The sequence below is a fragment of the Diachasma alloeum genome, unplaced genomic scaffold (assembly GCF_001412515.2).
Source record: "Diachasma alloeum isolate Michigan unplaced genomic scaffold, Dall2.0 Dall_scaffold_01145, whole genome shotgun sequence".
Classification (NCBI taxonomy): domain Eukaryota; kingdom Metazoa; phylum Arthropoda; class Insecta; order Hymenoptera; family Braconidae; genus Diachasma; species Diachasma alloeum.
In genome coordinates this window covers 15,909-37,574 of record NW_021681255.1, presented here as the reverse complement: position 1 = coordinate 37,574, position 21,666 = coordinate 15,909, and the positions used below count along the sequence as shown (strand labels likewise).

At 40.3% G+C, this 21,666-nt stretch overlaps 1 protein-coding gene across 1 annotated transcript in view; it reads right to left on the bottom strand.

Annotated features, from left to right (window-relative positions):
* The window catches only part of LOC107045968 (FAD-linked sulfhydryl oxidase ALR), a 93,663-nt gene extending 72,411 nt beyond the window's left edge, over positions 1 to 21,252 (bottom strand). Inside the window, exon 1 of the mRNA XM_015268399.2 lies at positions 21,086 to 21,252. Within this exon, the coding sequence (XP_015123885.1) occupies positions 21,086 to 21,169 (84 nt within the window). The 5' untranslated portion in view covers positions 21,170 to 21,252. The remainder of the gene's footprint in view (positions 1 to 21,085) is intronic.
* Positions 21,253 to 21,666: the final 414 nt, after the last annotated feature.

Here is a 21,666-nt window from a genome sequence, read left to right as displayed (position 1 = left end):
AACATTGGTGAGCACACATTTGCTCACATGCCTCGAGAAATCGCCAAATATCTAGAGTTGGATACACCCTCTGATTACACAGGACATTGCTTCCGCCGTTCTTCGGCCTCAATGCTGGCTGATGCAGGTGCAAGCATGACTTTAATTCAACTTGCAGGAGGGTGGCAGTCACCTCCAGTTGCTCGAGGATACATACAGAAATCCAAGAAAACCAAGAGAATAATCAGTCAAAAGATAAGAGAGTCTATCAATTTCCAGAATGCCTCGGCATTTTTGCAGCCGCAGATCGACCTAGGATCACAAATTCAGCAGCATCATTTCCACAATAACCTCCCATGAAAAAACACAAAACTTCAGGAACGAGACAATCACGAGAGTCCATTAAGGAAATGACTCAAAATAAAGAAAATGAATTGCCTAATCTCAACACTTCATTTTTGAATTATAATGAGAATACACCAGCAGTCCAAATTCCTCAGAATTACACAACATCAAGAATTGGAGAGGAAATTGACAACAATTTCCCGTTGAGAACATCCAACTCGAGAAGCGAGAGAATCAGAGGCGAGTTCAATGACGATATGACTAACAACAACAATGATAACGAATACGCAACAACAGAATACGCAAGAAATAACTACCAAAGACATTCAAGGTATTACGATCAATAATTATGCGACAGTGAATNTCGCTATCTTAATAAACTCCACTTGTCCACAAATTTTACTGTGTAATGTGTAGTATTCTCCTAGTCTCTACAAAATTCATTGCGTAAAATATGTGATATGTCATTCATTACGAATTGGAGATTAATGAAGGACGATAAAAATGAGTGACGAATATATAACCCAATTTATGGCGAGTGATGACAGTGATATACCTCGTGAAATTCGCGAAGAAGCACAAATTTATTTTGATGATACCTTTTTTGCCCACAAAATCAGGATCTACAAAAAGGGTTCGAACAAGAATTTCGCTATTTCACTTAGTTTCCGAGATATTGATCGACAAATAACCGAAAATCAAAATCAACATAACCTCCTTGACCACTTCGCTACAGAAATGCATATAGGGGAGCCAATGCGATTAAGCTGTCGCGTTGAATTTGAAATAAATAATCATGACGATCTTCATTTTTTTTCAGGTTATTGTGGTTATTGGACTGTTAGGCACTCTCTGGAATTTGAAGGCTAAAGATGTTCAGGACGATCCACAAAAATGTGAATTGTTATTTTCCCTGGAGACAACTAAAAATGGTCAACCCAAGAATTTTCTTGTGGATGCTGAGTATTACCCACTGGTAAAGACATATATGACATTATGAGGATCAAACATCACCATGCCCAACTTTTTCATTCAGTATCACATAGGGAAATGTTCAAATCAGAACATTGGTGAGCACACATTTGCTCACATGCCTCGAGAAATCGCCAAATATCTAGAGTTGGATACACCCTCTGATTACACAGGACATTGCTTCCGCCGTTCTTCGGCCTCAATGCTGGCTGATGCAGGTGCAAGCATGACTTTAATTCAACTTGCAGGAGGGTGGCAGTCACCTCCAGTTGCTCGAGGATACATACAGAAATCCAAGAAAACCAAGAGAATAATCAGTCAAAAGATAAGAGAGTCTATCAATTTCCAGAATGCCTCGGCATTTTTGCAGCCGCAGATCGACCTAGGATCACAAATTCAGCAGCATCATTTCCACAATAACCTCCCATGAAAAAACACAAAACTTCAGGAACGAGACAATCACGAGAGTCCATTAAGGAAATGACTCAAAATAAAGAAAATGAATTGCCTAATCTCAACACTTCATTTTTGAATTATAATGAGAATACACCAGCAGTCCAAATTCCTCAGAATTACACAACATCAAGAATTGGAGAGGAAATTGACAACAATTTCCCGTTGAGAACATCCAACTCGAGAAGCGAGAGAATCAGAGGCGAGTTCAATGACGATATGACTAACAACAACAATGATAATTATAATACAACGATCAATGAGCAGAATACGCAAGAAATAACTACCAAAGACATTCAAGGTATTACGATCAATAATTATGCGACAGTGAATATTTACAATCATAGAGGAAAATAATAAATATGATGACTGAACAAACAAAAATTTCCAAAAAACATCGAGCTTTTCAAAAGATATAATCGATGTTTTATTCAAGTTTCCTAGAGACTTTAACTGTAAGAAACAAACATGAGAGTTCTTATTCATAGAAGAAATAAAACAAATGTATACTTATGTAGAACTTCAATAAATATAATTTCAGTGAATTTTTGTTCGTCTATTATCTTCTGAACATTGTACATTGAGGAAAAAATTCAAGCGCCCCACGTCCGGAAAAATAGTATGTGAGCCACGCCGAGAAAAGTGCCGTTCAAGGGACGACGTTTTAGCAGCGCGAGCCGAAGGCCGTCCCTTCAAACGGCACTTTTCTCGGCTAGGCGCACAATATACTGTTGATTTTTCCTGGATGAACAACCCGGGAAAATATCCTTACAATGTTTTTTTGCCGAGAGAAGAAATTCTACAAATTTAGGTACTTGGACAAAACAAGCTTCAAATTTTAAAATTCCAGAAAGTTATCATAATTCGTAACTTTCCCCTGACATTTCCAGACCAATCAAATTCCCTCACAATTTCCGATTTTCCAGACTTTCCTGACGGCTGGATATATCGATTCTTCGAAAATCGTTTTTTGCCGATATCTCCTGAACCATTGGACCGATTAGATTTCTTTTCTAAATACTCGTCATGATGATACCTATTTAATTGGATGAAAAAAGACCATTAAACCCTGAGCAATGTAGTTTTGTTCTCGTTTTTTCATTTTTTCGCTGAAATTGCTTGTTCGCACGATACCTTGAAAAATAATCGACATAGAAACTTTAAATTTGGTATTATTTTAGGTCTTATGGTCACAAAATTTGGGATTCTGGGTGGACGAAATCGGACCAGTAGTTTCGGAGATATTAAACTTTGTATGTGAAACTGTTTTGCTCAAAATCTCAAAAACTATTGGACCGATTTCAATTTTTTTTTTCAAAATGTGCGTTTTTATGGTAGAAAAGATCCAAATCCAACATATACACTATACCTAAACGAGTTCAAAATGCGATTTCTCGTAAGTTTCTGTCTTAGCAACAGATAAAGCTTAGATAAATGTATTTTCATTGTATAATTAGAGAAATAATAATTTTTCACTAAAAAAATCATACTGAAAAGAAATAGAAGATATGGTGAGTCCAACTTTCACCATTTGCTAATATCAGGTGTATGACTCAATTTTCACAGATTTTTCAGCAAATTTATTTAATAGAAAAAAATAGAGAACAACGAACTTAATCTTGGAAATATTGTCCATCGTTCTCTATGACCTTGCGCCATCTCTCAGGTAATATACAAATGCCGTCACGAAAGAAACTTGCAGGCTTTGAGGTGATGAAGTCACCGAATTTACGCACATCGTCCAGCGTTTTCAACTGTGTATCCACTAAGACGCACTGTGTTGTGTCCTATCGATGTTACTAGATGGACAGCAGCGCCTTTCTAAATATTAAGCGCCAAACTTTGAACTGGATTCGTTGGCTGCTCAACGTCAGGTAAGGACTCCATCGAAGTTGACTCGTTCATTCCAGGATAATTGGATTAAAGGTTCAATTTGAAATAAATCCAGAACACCAGTACTTAAGAGAGCACATTAATACCTTTATTCATTGCACATTAAACTCAAAAACATTAACTTGTAATACAAAGAAACTTTTAAACTTGTGAAAACTCTAGAAAAATCTTAAGGAAAACTATTTGAAAAGAGAAGCTCGAAAACGTTGTCGAAACAACAGCCCCGGTGTAACTAACTTTATCTTAAACTTAATGCTAACGGTTGGGTCCTAACACCCCCACTCTGGACCAAAAGTTGCGCGCGCAACCTTGGCTAGAAGGAAAGGGAAAAGGGGTAACTCGGAAGAGAGAACGGGAAGCGAAAAAGCGAAACAGAGAGCGTGGGACGTCATGTGTTTTCCTCTTAAAGGGTCTCAAGCCCTCCAGCCTAGCAATACAATGAATAAAGGAGTGTTCAACATGTGTGGACCACGTAAAGCAGAAAACTTTCCAGATATTCCAGGACCACGATTTTACGACCGTGACCATCGAGTTTATTTTCCTCTCTGCATTTCCGATTTTCAAGAAAAGTATTGTTGTGAAAAATTTTGGAGAGTAACAAATTTGAGAACTAAGCTCAAGTACTTGACATTTACGTTTTTCTTGTAACGGTTTTTCTTACGCCCATGAAGGTATTTTTCGGCCTTTGTTCATTTCCTTGTTCCTTTCATTCTGGCATTCTCTCCGACTTTCTAAAATTCCATAGGGCATTTAAATTCATTTTGAAATAATAATTCAAATCTCGCGGATTAAAATGGTCGATGAATAATGCCATCTATAAAATTCAACGCCGGGGCATCACAGCTGTATTAATCGGAACAAGTGATAGTCAGATGGGGCCAAGTCTGGTGAATATGCCCCGTGCGAGAGAACTTCCCATCACAAGTGCAAAAGGGTCTTCTGAGTCGCGCGAGCAACGTGAGGTCGAGCATTCTCATACAGCAGTATGACTTGCCCGGCCTTCTATGCATTCTATGACTTGCCTCCTTTCTTGCGCAGCATTCTCATACAGCAGTATGACTTGCCCGGCCTTTTCCGATCAAGTTCTTTGCTCAGTTTGTTCAATTGTCAGCTGTAACGTTCCGCAGTCACCGTCTGACTAGTTTCCAGGAGTTCGTAATGAAGCACACCCTTCATGTCCCACCAGATACACAGGAGAATGTTCTTTAAGTGGATGTTCTGTTTCGGCGTCGATATACTGAGTTGCCCGGGATCTACCCACGACTTTTCACTTTTGGGATTCTCGTAAAAAATATACTTTTCATCACCCGTCACAATTTTTCACAAGAAGTCCTTTTTTTGTTGGTGGGCAAGTAGTGAAAGGCACGTGTTCATACGTTGACCTAGGCTGTGTTCGGTCAACACATGTGGGACCCACCTTCCAAGTTTTTGGATTTTTCCCATTTAGTGCAAACGCTTGAAAATAGCTGTTTTCGTGAGAAGGCCCGGTAAACCGCGATTCTAACCTCGCTTCGCTCGGTTAGATTGCGCTTCACGGGCCTTCTGACAAAAAATTGCATTCATCACACGGTCCAAAAGTATTTTCTGACGAATGTGATTATAGGCCTTGCCTTCGGCTCGGCCTACAAAGCCATATTCGTCAGAAAATACTTTGTGGACCTTGTGATGAAAATAACTATTGGGTGATTCCCAACTGAGCTACGCACTCTTGTTGNTTGGTGGGCAAGTAGTGAAAGGCACGTGTTCATACGTTGACCTAGGCTGTGTTCGGTCAACACATGTGGGACCCACCTTCCAAGTTTTTGGATTTTTCCCATTTAGTGCAAACGCTTGAAAATAGCTGTTTTCGTGAGAAGGCCCGGTAAACCGCGATTCTAACCTCGCTTCGCTCGGTTAGATTGCGCTTCACGGGCCTTCTGACAAAAAATTGCATTCATCACACGGTCCAAAAGTATTTTCTGACGAATGTGATTATAGGCCTTGCCTTCGGCTCGGCCTACAAAGCCATATTCGTCAGAAAATACTTTGTGGACCTTGTGATGAAAATAACTATTGGGTGATTCCCAACTGAGCTACGCACTCTTGTTGCGTTTGCATTGAGTCTTCATCCAGCAGAGCTTGCAATTCCGCATCTTCAAACTCTCGAGGCTGTCCAGGGCGCGGCTGGTCACTAAGATTACCTCTTCTAAAACGTTTGTACCAATAATTACACGTTTCATAAGACACAACGTCGACAACACAAACACTACATATTGATTCCCGTGCTTAAGAAACATTTTTTCCTTATTAGAATTCACTTAGTTGAATTCACTTAGTTGAATTCACATTTAGTTGCCATCGTAAACTCTGCTATTCTGAGAGGTTATGGAACTCACTTAGACTTGTCGTTCGGTGTTCTGAAACTTTTGTCCGATCCTTTCAAAACCACAACAGACCGCGAAAATATTCCTATTTTAAATATAATTTTAAGCTCAAAGAAAAAATCTGTAAAAATTAAGTCATACACCTAGTAAATGTTCCTGGAGTCGGGCGTGCACTCCTGTCAGAATCCACGTGGTGCCGGTGACCACAGGATATTTAGATCACGCACCAAGCCATTCCTGGACATTTTGTGAACAATTCTTCGAGGAAAAAATATGCTCGGGGAAACTCTGGGGCATGTATTTTCAAATCCACTGGGTCCCTATGACCACTGGATATCTGTAACACCTCCAAGTTATGTCTGGAAATTTTTGTAATTCCCCGGGGAGTAAGCCCGTTTTTGGAACCGCTAGAGAATTCTTTATCGAATACACGTGGTCACGATGATCACTGCTCATTCAATCTACGCTCCCTATCGATTTTATTAATTGTTTGAAAAAAATTTCGGGGAATGAGCGTGTTTATAGGAGTGCCGAATAATGCTTCATCGAATCTATGTGGTCACGATGACCACTGGTCATTTAAACCATGCACCGACATGTTATCATTAATTTTTTGAAAAATTCCACGGGGAATGAGCAAATTTTTGCGACCGCCAAACAATTCTTTATTGAATCCACGTGGTCACGATGATCACGGCTCATTCAATCTACGCTGCCTGTCGATTTTATTAATTGTTTGAAAAAATTTTCGGGGAATGAGCGTGTTTATAGGAGTGCCGAATAATGCTTCATCGAATCTATGTGGTCACGATGACCACTGGTCATTTAAACCACGCACCGACATGTTATCATTAATTTTTTGAAAAATTCCACGGGGAATGAGCAAATTTTTGCGACCGCCAAACAATCCTTTATTGAATCCACGTGGTCACGATGACCACTGGTCATTTAATTCACGCACCGAGTCGGTTTTATTGATTTTTTGAGCAATCCCTCAAGGAATGAGTAGGTTTTTGCGACCACCGGATAAAATTTGATTGAGTCCACGTGGTCACGATGACCACTGGTCCTTCAATGCCCGCACCGAGTCAGTTTTTCTATATTTTTAACAATTCCTCGCGGAATGATTGGGCTTTTGACGGCGCCGAAGAATACTTTATCGAATTTATGCGGTTACGATGACCATTGGGCATTTGATTCACGCACCGAGTCGGTTTTATTATTTTTCTGAACAATTCTTCGGGGAATAAGCGGGTTTTGGCCACCGCCGAATAATACTTCTATTTATTTTTTATTCATTTATTTACACTGTCCCGTAGGGTGGTACTCCCTATGACAGTGGGGGAAGCCAGTATACAATATTATACGGAGTTTTACAAAGTTTGAAGTTCAGAGTTTTATCACAGCATCATGAAACAATCTCTCATCCAAATAAAAATTATTATTTTTCTTGAGTAATTTTTTGTGTATCCTAGATTCGAATAATCAATCTGTTTCCAGTTTACTCGAGAGTAGGAGAATGAAATATCACATCATTTCTGCTTAAATCCGCAATCGACAATTCAGAGGTGTTAAATAACGGATGTGATTCTAACGGTCAGAGGACATCTTCAGACACAGTTGGTAAAGAATAAAGGTAGTTGGTAATCAGTTGATCAGGTCTTATTAGACGACCATATTTTTTCACAAGAATAATGTCTCTCAACTTGAAAGCATTCAACAAATATAAAAATAACGCTTTAGAGAGATTACTAAAAAAATTGATAGAAAACGATTAATAGAAGCGACTGGTCATCGCGATCTTGAGGCGCTCATTTCCAGAAAAATTATTGAAGAATTGAATAAAAAAATTTGATGCGCGATTTAAAAGACCAGCGGTTAACGTGCCATTGTGGATTCGATAACAAATTCTCACGCTATCCCAAAAAGATGCTTATTTATCGAGCAGTATTTTGAAAAAATAATGAAAACGACTTGGTGCGTGTATTAACCCACCATCTTTTCACCATTTTGTAGTAAGTGTGCGTGCGCTACCGTGTTTTTCTTATGGCGCATTAACACACTGACGGAACCCTCAATTTTCCAACAATCAGTTGAATGATTAGTGGTCTCCGTGATCATATGAACTTGAAAAAAGTTCCCTGGCGCTCCCAAAACCGCCCGTTTCCGGACAAATGTAAAAATTTGATAAAAATGACTTGATGCATGAATAGAATAACCAGGGGTTTTCGTGACCATGTTAATTCGATGGAGCATAATTGACTTGATGCGTGTATTAAATGACTAGAGATGATGAAGTATTATTCTGCCCAAAAATTCGGTCATTAAGTGAGAAATTCCTTGAATAATTAATTAAATCGACTTCGAGTGTAGATTCAATGATCAGTGGTCACCGTGACCACTGATCATTGAAGTTTTATTCAGTGGTCGCAAAAACCCACTTATTTCCTGAGGACTTTCTCCAAAAAATTATAAAAACGACTCGGTGCGTGAATTAAATGATCAGTGGTCATCGTGGCGACATGGACTCCATAAAGTATTATTCCACGATCACTGAAACCTAGTCATTCCCCGAAGAACTGCTCCAAAAATTAATAAAACCGAATCGGTGCATATATTGAATGATCACAGGTCATCGTGGCCACATGGATTTAATAAAGTTTTATTCGGTGGTCGCAAAAAACCCACTCATGGAAAAATGATAAAAATGACTCGAGGATTCAATCAAGTTTTATCCCGTGGTCACAAGAATCCACTTATTCCCTGAAGAATTGCTCAAGAAATTAATAAAACCGACTCGGTGCGCCGATTGAATGATCATTGGTCATCGTGGCCGCGTGGATTCGATAAAGCATTCTCTAGAGGTTCCAAAAACGGGCTTATTCCAGGAATGACTTGGAGGTGTTACAGATATCCAGTGGTCATCAGGACCCCGTGCATTTGAAAATACATGCCCCAGAGTTTCCCCGAGTATGTTTTTGCCTCGAAGAATTGTTCACAAAAGTCCAGGAATGGCTTGGTGCGTGATCTAAATACGCCGTGGTCATCGGCACCACGTGAATTCCGACAGGAGTGCACCCCTCACTCTAGGAACATGCTTTTTCCCCGAAGAAGATTATAATCTGTAATCTTTTTCAGACTTTTATCGACAAATTTCATCGTATTTATATGTTGAATTTTCTAAAAAGTGATCACCAAAAACCCAAGTTATCACACACATACATACAGACATGACCCTAAAAACATCATTTCTTCACGTTTCATAACACTGTCGGCCATTTGCCATCAAAATTAGAAAATCGAAAAATCGCTCAAATGCAAGGCTTTCATTCAAAAGCAAAAAAGGATAAATAAATGGCGAAAAAAGATTTACCAAAGGATTGGAATGATAAAAGGAAAGGAAAGACATTACAAAAAAGCAAAAAACAAAGAATAAAAAAGGAATAAATAAATGATCAAAAAAGATTTTAAAAAAGATATGAAAAATATAAAAAAAGGACATCGACATTACAAAAAAAGACGAATATTCTTGAATAATTGAAATTAGGATCGGTTGACTCGTTACTGAGGTATTTAAAATATTAGATTTACATATAAAGTTGAATATCTCAGAAAGTAATTATCCGATTGAGCCCATTTTCAGTACGAACCATTGTTACTTCTAGAGACAACTTCATGCCAAATTTCAAATTGATATCTCCACTTTTGCGGATGCTATAGTACGAACAACGCTTTAAAGTCAAAACTACAAAAATTGAAATATTAGGTATTTAATATAAAAAAATACCGACTGTAATGGTTAGGTAGGTGAGGTGTTGCTCCGGCGGACATCCAAGCTAAGCAGCGTTGAGCTGGGTTAGTACTTGGGTAGGTGACCGCTTAGGAACACCTCGCTCGCACAAAAATTGCGGGCGGTAGGTAGGGTGTAGTGGCCTAGTGTCTCCATCTAGTCAGTGTGACAGATGGATATATTAGGGCACTGCACAATCGGCCGGCTGTGCGACTGGGGTTTTACATGGTTTCCCATACAGTCCTAGCTCGAATGGGGCACAGCTAAGAGTAAGACGGCCATGATACCGCAGATAACAATGAGAGGAAAAAGAAAGGAGGGGAGGCAGGCTAGAGGAGGGGTTTCAAATCGAGAATTACTTCGATAAAACCAATGAAATAGAAAAAATAAAAAAAAATAATAATAATATAAAAAAATAGAGAACAACGAACTTAATTTGGGAAATATTGTCCATCGTTTTCTATAACCTTGCGCCATCTCTCAGGTAACATTCGAACGCCGTCACGAAAGAAACTTGCAGACTTCGAGGTGTAATATACGGTAGAATGGTCGAGTAAAATGGACTCAATCTCAGCAATTTAAAATACTTTAGTTTATCAATGTCACACTAGAGAGTAACGGTTTACTCTGATCAAATGGATTAAAATGCAGTTGATAATGAACTACATCTGTAAAGACCTCTCGAGCCCAGTGTGATCTCGGTTTTATTGAAAACCGGGGCACACTTGCCTCAATTCGTATTAAAAAACGGCCTTGTGTTGTAATACGGTGCTGACTCCTAATTTCTTCATAATTGCGTTATTCAATAATATTTGGTACAATTATCTGGGACACAACATCCTTCGCGGCCAGAGAAGAAAATTCATATTTTTGTGAATTTTGTCGCCATTGGCTGCACAATAATTTACATCAATATACATATATACATATTGGTAAAGAAAATCCTAAATCTGAAGCGAGATATTTTCTCTTGCCAATCCCGAGCCAACATTGGTATCGAGGTAGGCAAAACCACTTCTGTCGGGCCCAGATAATCTTGCTGAATCTATGGTTTCGAGATCCGAAAACTCCTAGACCAAGCCTTCACCTATTAATTTCGTTTTTCTTCTAAGGACTTCCTCAGAATCCTAGGATGGCTCCGGCTATTCATCGTCAGATACAACGTAATCAACCCGATAAATGCTCTCAATCGGTTGACGTGCACTCTAACCTCCTTGTTTTTCTTGCCGCAACGAATAGTATAGTTGACATCTGAATCTTCCTGCGTAATCTCGTACGGTCCGAACCATGGCTGCGTCAGCTTTTTAGACCTCCCTCGTCGCACCTCATTTTTAACAGAACTTTGTCGCCGACGTGGAAATCTTTCTCCTCAGCACTCCTTTCATACTGCTTTTTAGCTGTCTCCTTCACAGCATTCAGCTTCTCCTTCGCAACTTGGTGCGAAGCACGGAGTCGTTCTCGCAGTTCCTGTGCATAGTCGTCATACGAGTATGTTGGACGTGGCGGCTGCTTGTCAGAGGTCGGCAAATCAGCACACCTTCCGTATAGTAGCTCAAATGGTATACGTTTCGTGGCGGTATGCGGGGTTGTATTGTAAGAGAACGCCGCATATGGCAACCAGCGGTCCCAGTCGGACTGATCCTCATCGATGAAGCTCCGCAGATACTCAGCTAGTGTGCGATGAGACCTCTCCAGTGCGCCGTTTGTCTGGGATGGTACGTCGTGGTCTGGATTTCCTTAATTTTCAGAAGACGACAGACATTTTTAAAAGTTTCACTTGTGAAATTTTTTCCCTGATCTGTCAATAGTTTCCGCGGCGTTCCATGTTCGCAGATAATCTTCTCAGCAAACACCTTCGCCACAGTATTTGCCTCCTGATCGGGAATCGGAATAGTTTTGCTAAATTTCGTCAAAGCATTCTGGAATGTCAGAATGTATTTGTTCCCTTCATCGGTGACTGGTAATGGTCCAACGATGTCCATTGCGCACTGCTCAAATACCGTTTCTGGGGGTTCTCCAATCTGCATAGGTACTTTCGTTTTTTTCCCCAATTTATTCAACTGGCATTTCTTGCAGTTTGCAACATACTTCTCGATGTCGTCCTTCATTCCTTTCCATTTATATTTCAGCTCAATTTTCTCGTTCGTGCGTTGGACGCCAACATGACCCCCGAAAGGTGTATCATCATATTCCTTCAATATCGTTGGGATGTCCTCCAATTCTGGGGTAATTCTCTCCTCAGATATTTCCAAATTCTCGTTCCCGACATCACAACCTTCGGTATCCACCCTTTTCTGCTGCGCTCGGATTACAACATGATTCGACTCAAAGCGTCAGCATTTGTGTTCAACTTCCCAGGCTTGTGTACGACTTCGTATTCGTACTCCTCCAATTTTATTCTCCAATGCATGAAACGTGACCCCGGATCCTTGACATTGAAAATCCATTTCGAGTGTCGATGATCCGTCACGATCACAATTTTTTTGCCATACNAACGTGACCCCGGAGCCTTGACATTGAAAATCCATTTCGAGTGTCGATGATCCGTCACGATCACAATTTTTTTGCCATACAAGTAGGACCTAAAGTGTTTTATACCCTACACGACAGCTAGAAGTTCCTTCTCCGTCGTGGTGTAGTTGATTTCAGCCTTATTCATCGTTCTGCTTGCATACGCGATTGGCAAATCGCTCCCAATCTCCCCTTGTGACAGAACTGTTCCAAGTGCTTTATTCGACGCATCCGTCATGAGCAAAAATGGCCTTGTGAAATCTGGATATTGCAATACTGGAGCTGTAGTGAGTTTTTTTTCAAGCTCTCGAAAGCAATGTTTTCTCTCTCCCCAGGTCCAAGTCACTTCTTTCTTTAGTAATTCTGTGAGGGGCTTTGCAATTTTTGAAAAGTCCTGAATGAATTTTCTGCAGTAACCCGCCAGTCCTAGGAAAGACATTACTTCCTTTGTGTTTTGGGGTACTGGGAATTTTTCCACAACTTCAATTTTACTCGGGTCGACCTTGATTCCATCTCCGGTGATCACATGTCCCAAGTAAACAACTTCCTTCCTTAAGAAGTTACAGTTATCTGGTTGTAACCTCAAATTCGCCTTCTTCAAACGGTCCAATACCTCTACGAGACGTCTGTTGTGTTCTCTGAGACTTGCTCCGAAAATTACGATGTCATCGAGGTAAATAAAGCATCTGATCCCTTGAATCCCAGCCAAGACTGAGTTCATCAGTCTCTGGAACGTTGCTGGACCTCCTTTCGCACCGAAGGGCAGTCGGTTAAACTCATAATGCCCAAATGGTGTTGAAAAGGCTGTCTTGCACTTGTCCTCCTCCTTCACTGGAATCTGGTGAAATCCTGAAGCCAAATCCAGTATGGTGAAATACTTTGCGTTGCCCAGCTGGTCCAGTATATCACAGATATTCGGCAGTGGGTATGAATCGCCAACTGTTACGTCATTCAATTTTGGAAAGTCAACGACTACTCGCAACTTGACCTTCCCTGACGCATCGGGTTTCTTTGGAACAACGAGCAATGGCGCATTCCACTGGCTGTTACTTAGACGGATTACCCCGTTATTTAGCATCGCCTTGACTTGACGGTCCACTTCCTCCTTTTGAGACTGTGGCAGCCGATGTGGTCGCACATTGACAGGTTTTCCCCTTCCCTCTTGCATATACATCAGCATTATTTCCTTGGCTGTGCATAACTCAAGTTTCACCACTGGCACGTTCAAAAATATGTCATTCTCAGTAGTGTTCATGACGCATACGACTGCTCGACCGTCACGTGGTTTCGTGAGGCATTCACCCAGAAAAATGCCAGGTTGCAATTGTCTTTTACGCACGATCCCATTTTTCGTGCTTGAAGTTGTAGCCCTGACTAAAATCTCTGTTCTAGCCTTCACCATGATTGGTCTTTCAGATCGGAAAAGTAAACGTGTACCATTTACGGTGACACTCCTCCCAGGCTATACCGATGTAAATAGATTCCTGGATTGGAAGAAATCTTCTCCAAGAATTCTTTTGAAACCTGGAAATTGATCAGATACAACGTGAAACACGTGTCCCAACTCCTCCTGGCCTATCTTCAAATAAATTTCCACTTTCCCAAGTGTCCCGACATCTTGGTTTGAAATTCCTTGCAGTATCCTCCCCCCGGGCCGGATCTTCACATCCTCCCTCAATTCTCCAGTCTTCATCACCGATATGGCCGCCCCAGAGTCCACTAGGAACATCGTGGGCTGCTTGAGCTCATCCGCCGACAAAATAAGATGATTCTTAGTCTTCGATGGCTCAGCGAATTTTACGCCTTCTGAGACGGGAGTCACTCAAAGCAGTGGTCTCCTGTTGATTCTCGTGACCCTCAGTTTCAGAAATTTGCATCACCGCAACTTGGATTGCCCCCATTGGCAATGTGTCCCCACTCGACGAGCTCTTGTTTTTATTGATTCCTCCTCGCGCTACTGCCACCGTTTTTATTGACCTGCTTTGCAGCATCATTTTTCTCCTTCGCCTGCAATTCTGCATTGTCAGGAATTCCACATTGTTTCTTCAGTTTGTAACATGAAGTAATTTCATGCCCTGGAGTGTTGCAAAATTTACACACCGTCCCATATGCGTGAATACTGCGTCGATCTAGAACAGTCAGATTTGACTTCCGCTGCATTTTGACCACAAGCAAAACATTCCGCCCCCAGGGATTGCCGTCCCGTTGATTTACGACTCTCTTCCTGAGAACGCCTGGAACCACCGGAGCCTTCTTCAGAAGTCAAAGAGATCTTTGAGAATCCCTGGAACCCCGGCATAGTTTTTTCCAGTTCAATTGCTCCTAGACAGGCTCGAAATTAGCCTCTGCTAAGGTTAACAAGGCCTTCTTAGCTCCAATTTTCTCTTTCTCATCCAGATCGCTGGCTAGCAAGTTTTGTATGCCCTCGATTAAATCAAGAGTCACTCGCTCAGCTCTGGCTGCACATTTGCTGACATCCTCATCATTTCGTTGTTGCAAATTATTGAAGTCTGCATGCAATCCAACGAGCGATTTCGTTTTGCCGAAGAAGGCTTCTAATTCTACCTTCAATTCGTCAAAATTCTCTACTGTTTTATGCTTCAACTGTACAAATGCTTTGCCAGTTTTGCCAATTTATTTTTCAAAATAGTTTTAAGGAGTGTTGAATGCAGCTCAGGTTGTAATAAATCTTTCGCACCTTCACACGATCGCAAAAAAGGTATCAACTCATCAGCACTCTCACCATTGTATGAATGAACCAATTGTAGAGTACCCTTTAGGTCAATGAGCCCTCTCCGGTTCAGACCACCACCAGGACTGAGATGGTTATTGGGTAGATTGGCTCCCCCGGCTGTATCACGATGGTGATATATCTCCTTCCAAGCCTTCTGCAACTCGTTCTCCAATCGTCGTCGCTCTTCGGCGGCCTCCCGTAACCGGCTTTGCGGATCCTTCAATACCTTCAAAATGTCCGGCACCACATGTTCCATTAATGTCTCGGACAATGTCTTGGGTGTCGACATTTCGAATCCTCGAAACATCTGGTTCTAGCAGTGTCCCCCGTCCTTGCAACGGTGGAGTAAAATTTCCAAGGAGCAATGAACCCCCGGACACTAAGATTGGAGTAGTCATTGGTGTGCTAAACTCCCTGTTCCCTGCCAGTCAACCCAGGTGAGTACCGCCTCTCGCGACTCTCACGTAGCGGTTCCTCTTGCTGCTGAGGCGGTAGTGGTGCCGGTCGCAAAGGAACACCGCCTTAACTGTGCAATTGGTGTTGCACCTCTTGTTCCTGTTGCCCTTGTGGCTGTAGTGGAACATCCGCCGCGAGGTGATCCATACTCCGTGAACGTCGTGGACCCCCCTCGGCCAAGGAACAGGAAGCACGGTTCCTTCTTGTAAAATTGAAATTCAATGCTCTGCGCATCGTGACACCGTGACGGAACCTTTGCGCTTCAGAAGTCTCCGCTGTTGACTCCAGAATTGCATTTGCTGAACGCAAGTTCCCTCTAACGACTCGGGCCAGCTCGTCCAGAGAATCGAACTCGTCTCGAATCTTTGATCCCATAAAGCACAGAAAGACTTGCCTGCCCTATTGCCTTGGTCACGTACTACTCCTCAAAACAGTCCTCAAAACTGTCTAAATTCCTCGAAACCAGGAAAAACCAATACCAAAACCAGCTGGATTTCGCCTCTTCTCCTCAGGAAAATCGCCTGCTACTATTCCAGCGTCCCAGAACAGCTCTATGCTTCTAAATCGAGAAACAGGTTATCTTTAAAGTGTCGAAAATTTTAAACTATTCTCTTAATTGCTGTCTCCAACGGCGGTTGATCAGGCCCCCGTTATATGAAGAATACACGCGCTACCACCAAAATGTAATATACGGTAGAATGGTCGAGTAAAATGGACTCAATCTCCGCAATTTAAGAAACTTTAGAAACATACTTGATAAATCAATGGATTAAAATGTACTTGATAATGAATTACATCCATAATGAGTTCTCGAGCCCAGTGTGATCTCGGTTTTATTGAAAACCGGGGCACACTTGCCTCGATTCATATTACAAAACGGCCTGGTGTTGTAACCGGTGCTGACTCCTAATTTCTTCATAATTGCGTTATTCAATAATATTTGGTACAATTATCTGAGACACAACAGAGGCGATAAAGTCATCGACGAATTTACGCACATCATTCAGCCTTTTAAACTCTTTATCCACTAAGGCGTGCTGCATGGACCGGAACAAGTGATAGTCGGATGGGGCCAAGTCTGGTGAATATGCCGCGTGCGGGAGAACTTCCCATCCCAAGTTTAAGTGGGTTTTCTGAGTCGCGCAAACAACATGAGGTCGAACATTGTTATGCAGCAGTATGACTTGCCTGCTTCCTTGCCCAGTAAATGGCCTTTTCCGATCAAGTTCTTTGCTCAGTTTGTTCAGTTGTCGGCCGTAGCATTCCGCAGGGACCGTCTGACCTGTTTCCAGGAGTTCGTAATAAAGGATCATGTCCCACCAGATACACAGGAGAATGTTCTTTAAGTGGATGTTCTGTTTCGGCGTCGATGTACTGGATTGTCCGGGATCTACCCACGACTTTTTACATTTGGGATTCTCGTAAAAAATATACTTTTCATCACCCGTCCCAATTCCCCACAAGGAGTCCTTTTTTTGTTGCCGGGTAAGCAGTGAAAGGCACGTGTTCATACGTTGACCTAAGTTGTGTTCGGTCAACACATGTGGGCCACATTCCAAGTGTTTCGATTTTTCCCATTTGACGCAAACGCTTAGAAATAGCTGTTCGGATGACTCCTAACTGAGCTGTAAGCTCTTTTTGCGTTTGCGTTGAGTCTTTATCCAATAGAGCTTGCAATTCGGCATCTATAAACTTTCGAGGCTGTCCAGGACGCGGCTGGTCACTCAGATCGGCATCACCACTTCTAAAACGTTTATACCAATAATTACACGTTTCATAAGATACAACGTCGGCACCAAGAACACTGCACATTGATTCCCGTGCTTCAGAAGCATTTTTTTCGTGTTGGAATTCGTATAAAATGTNCCCACAAGGAGTCCTTTTTTTGTTGCCGGGTAAGCAGTGAAAGGCACGTGTTCATACGTTGACCTAAGTTGTGTTCGGTCAACACATGTGGGCCACATTCCAAGTGTTTCGATTTTTCCCATTTGACGCAAACGCTTAGAAATAGCTGTTCGGATGACTCCTAACTGAGCTGTAAGCTCTTTTTGCGTTTGCGTTGAGTCTTTATCCAATAGAGCTTGCAATTCGGCATCTATAAACTTTCGAGGCTGTCCAGGACGCGGCTGGTCACTCAGATCGGCATCACCACTTCTAAAACGTTTATACCAATAATTACACGTTTCATAAGATACAACGTCGGCACCAAGAACACTGCACATTGATTCCCGTGCTTCAGAAGCATTTTTTTCGTGTTGGAATTCGTATAAAATGTAGTGCTGAATGGGCTGTTTATCAGTTGCCATCGTAAACTCTGCTATTCTGAAGGCTTATGTAACTTACATAGACTTGTCGTTCCGTGTTCTGAAACCTTTTTTCCGATCCTTTTGAAACCAGAGAAGACTGCGAATATATTTCTATTTTAAATATAATTTTAAGCTCGAAGAAAAAATCGGTAAAAATTAAGTCACACACCTAATATCTCTAAATTTTGTATAATTGGGTGCAGATATTTTGTTTGATCAAGATAGAGGACATCAAGACGAAAATTTGAAAAAAAAAATTAGAATCGGTCAACTCGTTATTGAGATATTTAAACAATTAGATTTACATATAAAGTTGAATATCTCAGAAAGTAATTATCCGATTGAGCCTATTTTCAATACGAACCATTGTTACTACTAGAGACAACTTCGTGCCAAATTGCAAGTTGATATCTCCATTTTTGCGGATGCTAGAGTGCGAACAACGTTTTCAAGTCAAAACGACAAAAATGAAAATATCTCTAAATTTTGTATAATTGGGTGTAGATATTTTGATTGGTCAAGATAGAGGACATCGAGACGAAAATTAGAAAAAAAAATTATAATTGGTCAACTCGCTATTGAGATATTAAAGAAATTAGATTTAAATATAAAGTTAAATATCTCAGAAAATAATTATCCGATTGAGCCCATTTTCAATACGAACCATTGCTACTACTAGAGACAACATCATGCCAAATTTCACGTTGATATCTCCATTTTTGCGGAAGCTAGAGTGCGAACAACGATTTTAGGTCAAAAAGAGAAAAATCGAAATATCTCGAAAACTTTCTATGAACGGGTATACATATTTTGATTGATAACGATAGAGGGCATCGAGATGAATATTTTGAAGAAAAAAATGAAATCGGTTGGGTAGTTTTCGAGATATTTAGGAAGAAGCGTAAAGAAACAAATGGCTACTTCTCAAAAACTAATTGACGAATCCAGCTGAAGTTTGGCATGAAATTAATCCCAAATGATTCCAATAAACGGACAAAATTTCAGATTTTTTGGAATAAATTTTCCCGTTTATTCGTTAATTTTAAGAAAAAGTGACCACCGAGTGGACGCTATCACACACAGGAATGGTCCCCAACTTCGTATTTTCCCGTTTCAGATGATTCTGGATCGTTTCCAAACCAAATTAGCAAAAGTGAAAATCGAACGAATGCAAAGCTTCCATTCGGAAGCAAAAATTAATCATCTGATCCAGTTCACCGTTGATATTATTCATTGTAGTGGCAAAAGGAAAACTCATGCCAAATTTCAAGTTGATATATCAATTACAAAAATAACTAGCATGCGAACAAGGATTTTGAGCGAAAAATGGAAAAATTGAAATACCTCTGAAATTTAGTACAAACGGGTATACGTCTTTCGATTGATTGAGATAGGAGACATCGAGATGATTATTTAAAAAAAAATAATTGAAATCGGATGGACAGATTCTAAGATATTTACGAAAAACGATTTTGATACAATGTTGAATATCTCCTAAACTAATCATCCGATTCAGCCCATCTTCAACCCTATCCATTGCAATACTAAGAGGCAGACTTGTGCCAAATTTCAAGTTGATATGTCAATTTAAAAAATAACTAGCGTGCGAACAAGGATTTTGGGCAAAAAATGGAAAAATTAAAATACCTCTGATATTTAGTGTAAACGGATAGACATATTTTGATTGATTGAGATAGGAGACATCGAGACGAGTATTTTGAAAAAAAAATTGAAATCGGACGGGTAGATTCTGAGATATTTACGAAAAACGATTTTGATACAATGTTGAATATCTCCTAAACTAATCATCCGATTCAGCCCATCTTCAATCCCATCTATTACAGTACTAAGAGGCAGACTTGTGTCAAATTTCAAGTTGATATATCAATTCAAAAAATAACTAGCGTGCGAACAAGGATTTTGAGCGAAAAATGAAAAAATTGAAATATCTCTGAAAATTAGTATGAACGGGTATACATATTTTGATTGATGAAGATAGAAAACATCGAGGCGAGTATTTTGAAAGACAAAACTTGGAATCGGATGGATAGATTCCGAGATATTTACGAAAAACGATTTAGAAACAAATGGGTTTTTCTCGAAAATGGTTGGAGCGATTCAGCTGAACCGGTGCACAGAGTTAATCCACATTTATACCTATAGTCTCACAAAATTTCAGATTTTTTAAAATTTTTTTAGCCGTTTATTCCTTCGATTTTCTAAAAGTTGACCATCAAGTCGGCCAAGTTGATCATGCGCACATACAGACACAATCGTCAAACTTTGTATTTTTACGTTTCAGACCATTCTACATCATTTCCATGCAAAATTAGAAAATCGAAAAATCCATGGAATACAATGCTTTCATTCGGAAGCAAAAAAAAATATAACGAACAAAGTTATGTGAGATTATTTATACGAACAAACGCTTTAAGACGCTTTAATGGTGGGATTGAAGATGAGTGTGTTGCTCTTGTAGAATGCACGTGTAAAATTTCGTGTTTCAAAAATTTTTTTCCGCAAAAAATGTTAGGAAACTAAGGTTGAAATTGCGCTCAAAATAAACATTTAACACTAGTCTATGAGCTCTGAAAAGTATTTCTTCCAACAAAAATTATCTGTAGTACTTGGATATCCTTAATGACAAAATGTACTAATTGTTGTGTTGAAATATTCCTGTCTAATTCGTCATTAAAAGACCAACATTCTTCAGCTACAATTCCGAAAGTTGCGTCCACGGTAAAAGGGTTCTAATTAAATTTTGGTTCAACAGTTGATTAAAGAAATTAACCCGCTGACGAGTGGGCTCACCAACGCAAATAGCACGGCTGCCCGTACTCCCCACTCCCGATCGCACCGACACAGTTTGGTAAGGCTTTCTCGTCAGAGGGATGGAGAAAATATATACGGTGCTTTATATATGGTGCTTGCCTCTTCTAGAGTGGAAGGATATAACCACATTGAACAGAAGAAGACGGTGCTTTATATTCATATGATCAATGGTTCGAGCCATTCTCAGCCGAATCTGAGACCATTAGATTTCTTCTTCCTTATTGGCTAGAAACCCTATTGGGAATATGTGCCTTGACCATTAGATTTGAAACCTCTGGAGTTTACTTGGAATTCTCCACCATCGCTATTAGCGTCACCTACTTTGGATGTAATTGGCGAATTTGGGTGACTAACCGTGTATGTACACAACACATTCAAAGAAATAACAATTCAGATACAACAAAAACATTCGAAAATAACCTCCAATTCATCCAAAATATCACCATATTACCTTTTCCGACTCATATGTCTTTTTCTGTAATCTCGCCCAAGTTTTGAAATCCGTGCATGTTCTGCAAGGCTTCTCATCAACCATCGTATTCCATCAATTCTTAAAAATTTAGTTTAGCAACCCGAATATAATTGAAGGTACTAGTTGTACATGACGGAACAAGTGTTATCCAGAGATAATAGGGGAGATTGCTCAGGCTTATGGGAACTGATCGATCAGAGTTTCATAGCGGTGGCGCGCATGAACTAATCGAGAGGCAGTCTCTGTGGTTAAAGAAATTTTCATCTATTACCATCGAAACAGTCGATAACTGGGATGCGTTCCCAATCTTAAATCCAACATGAAACCTCCTTTGCATTCACTCATCCGCTTGATTATCCCATTTTCGTTCATACAACTTCTTATTGTCTTAATTTGTAAATTAGATGATCATCAGGGAGAGGGAGAGAAGGAATTATGAAGTCTTGAGCGAAAGAGGATCATTTATTTGAATTTCTATACAACTAGATCTTTAATAAAAAAAAAAATACGAGCAATTCATCTTATTCACATTTATTACATATTTTGTCAGTGATACAAAG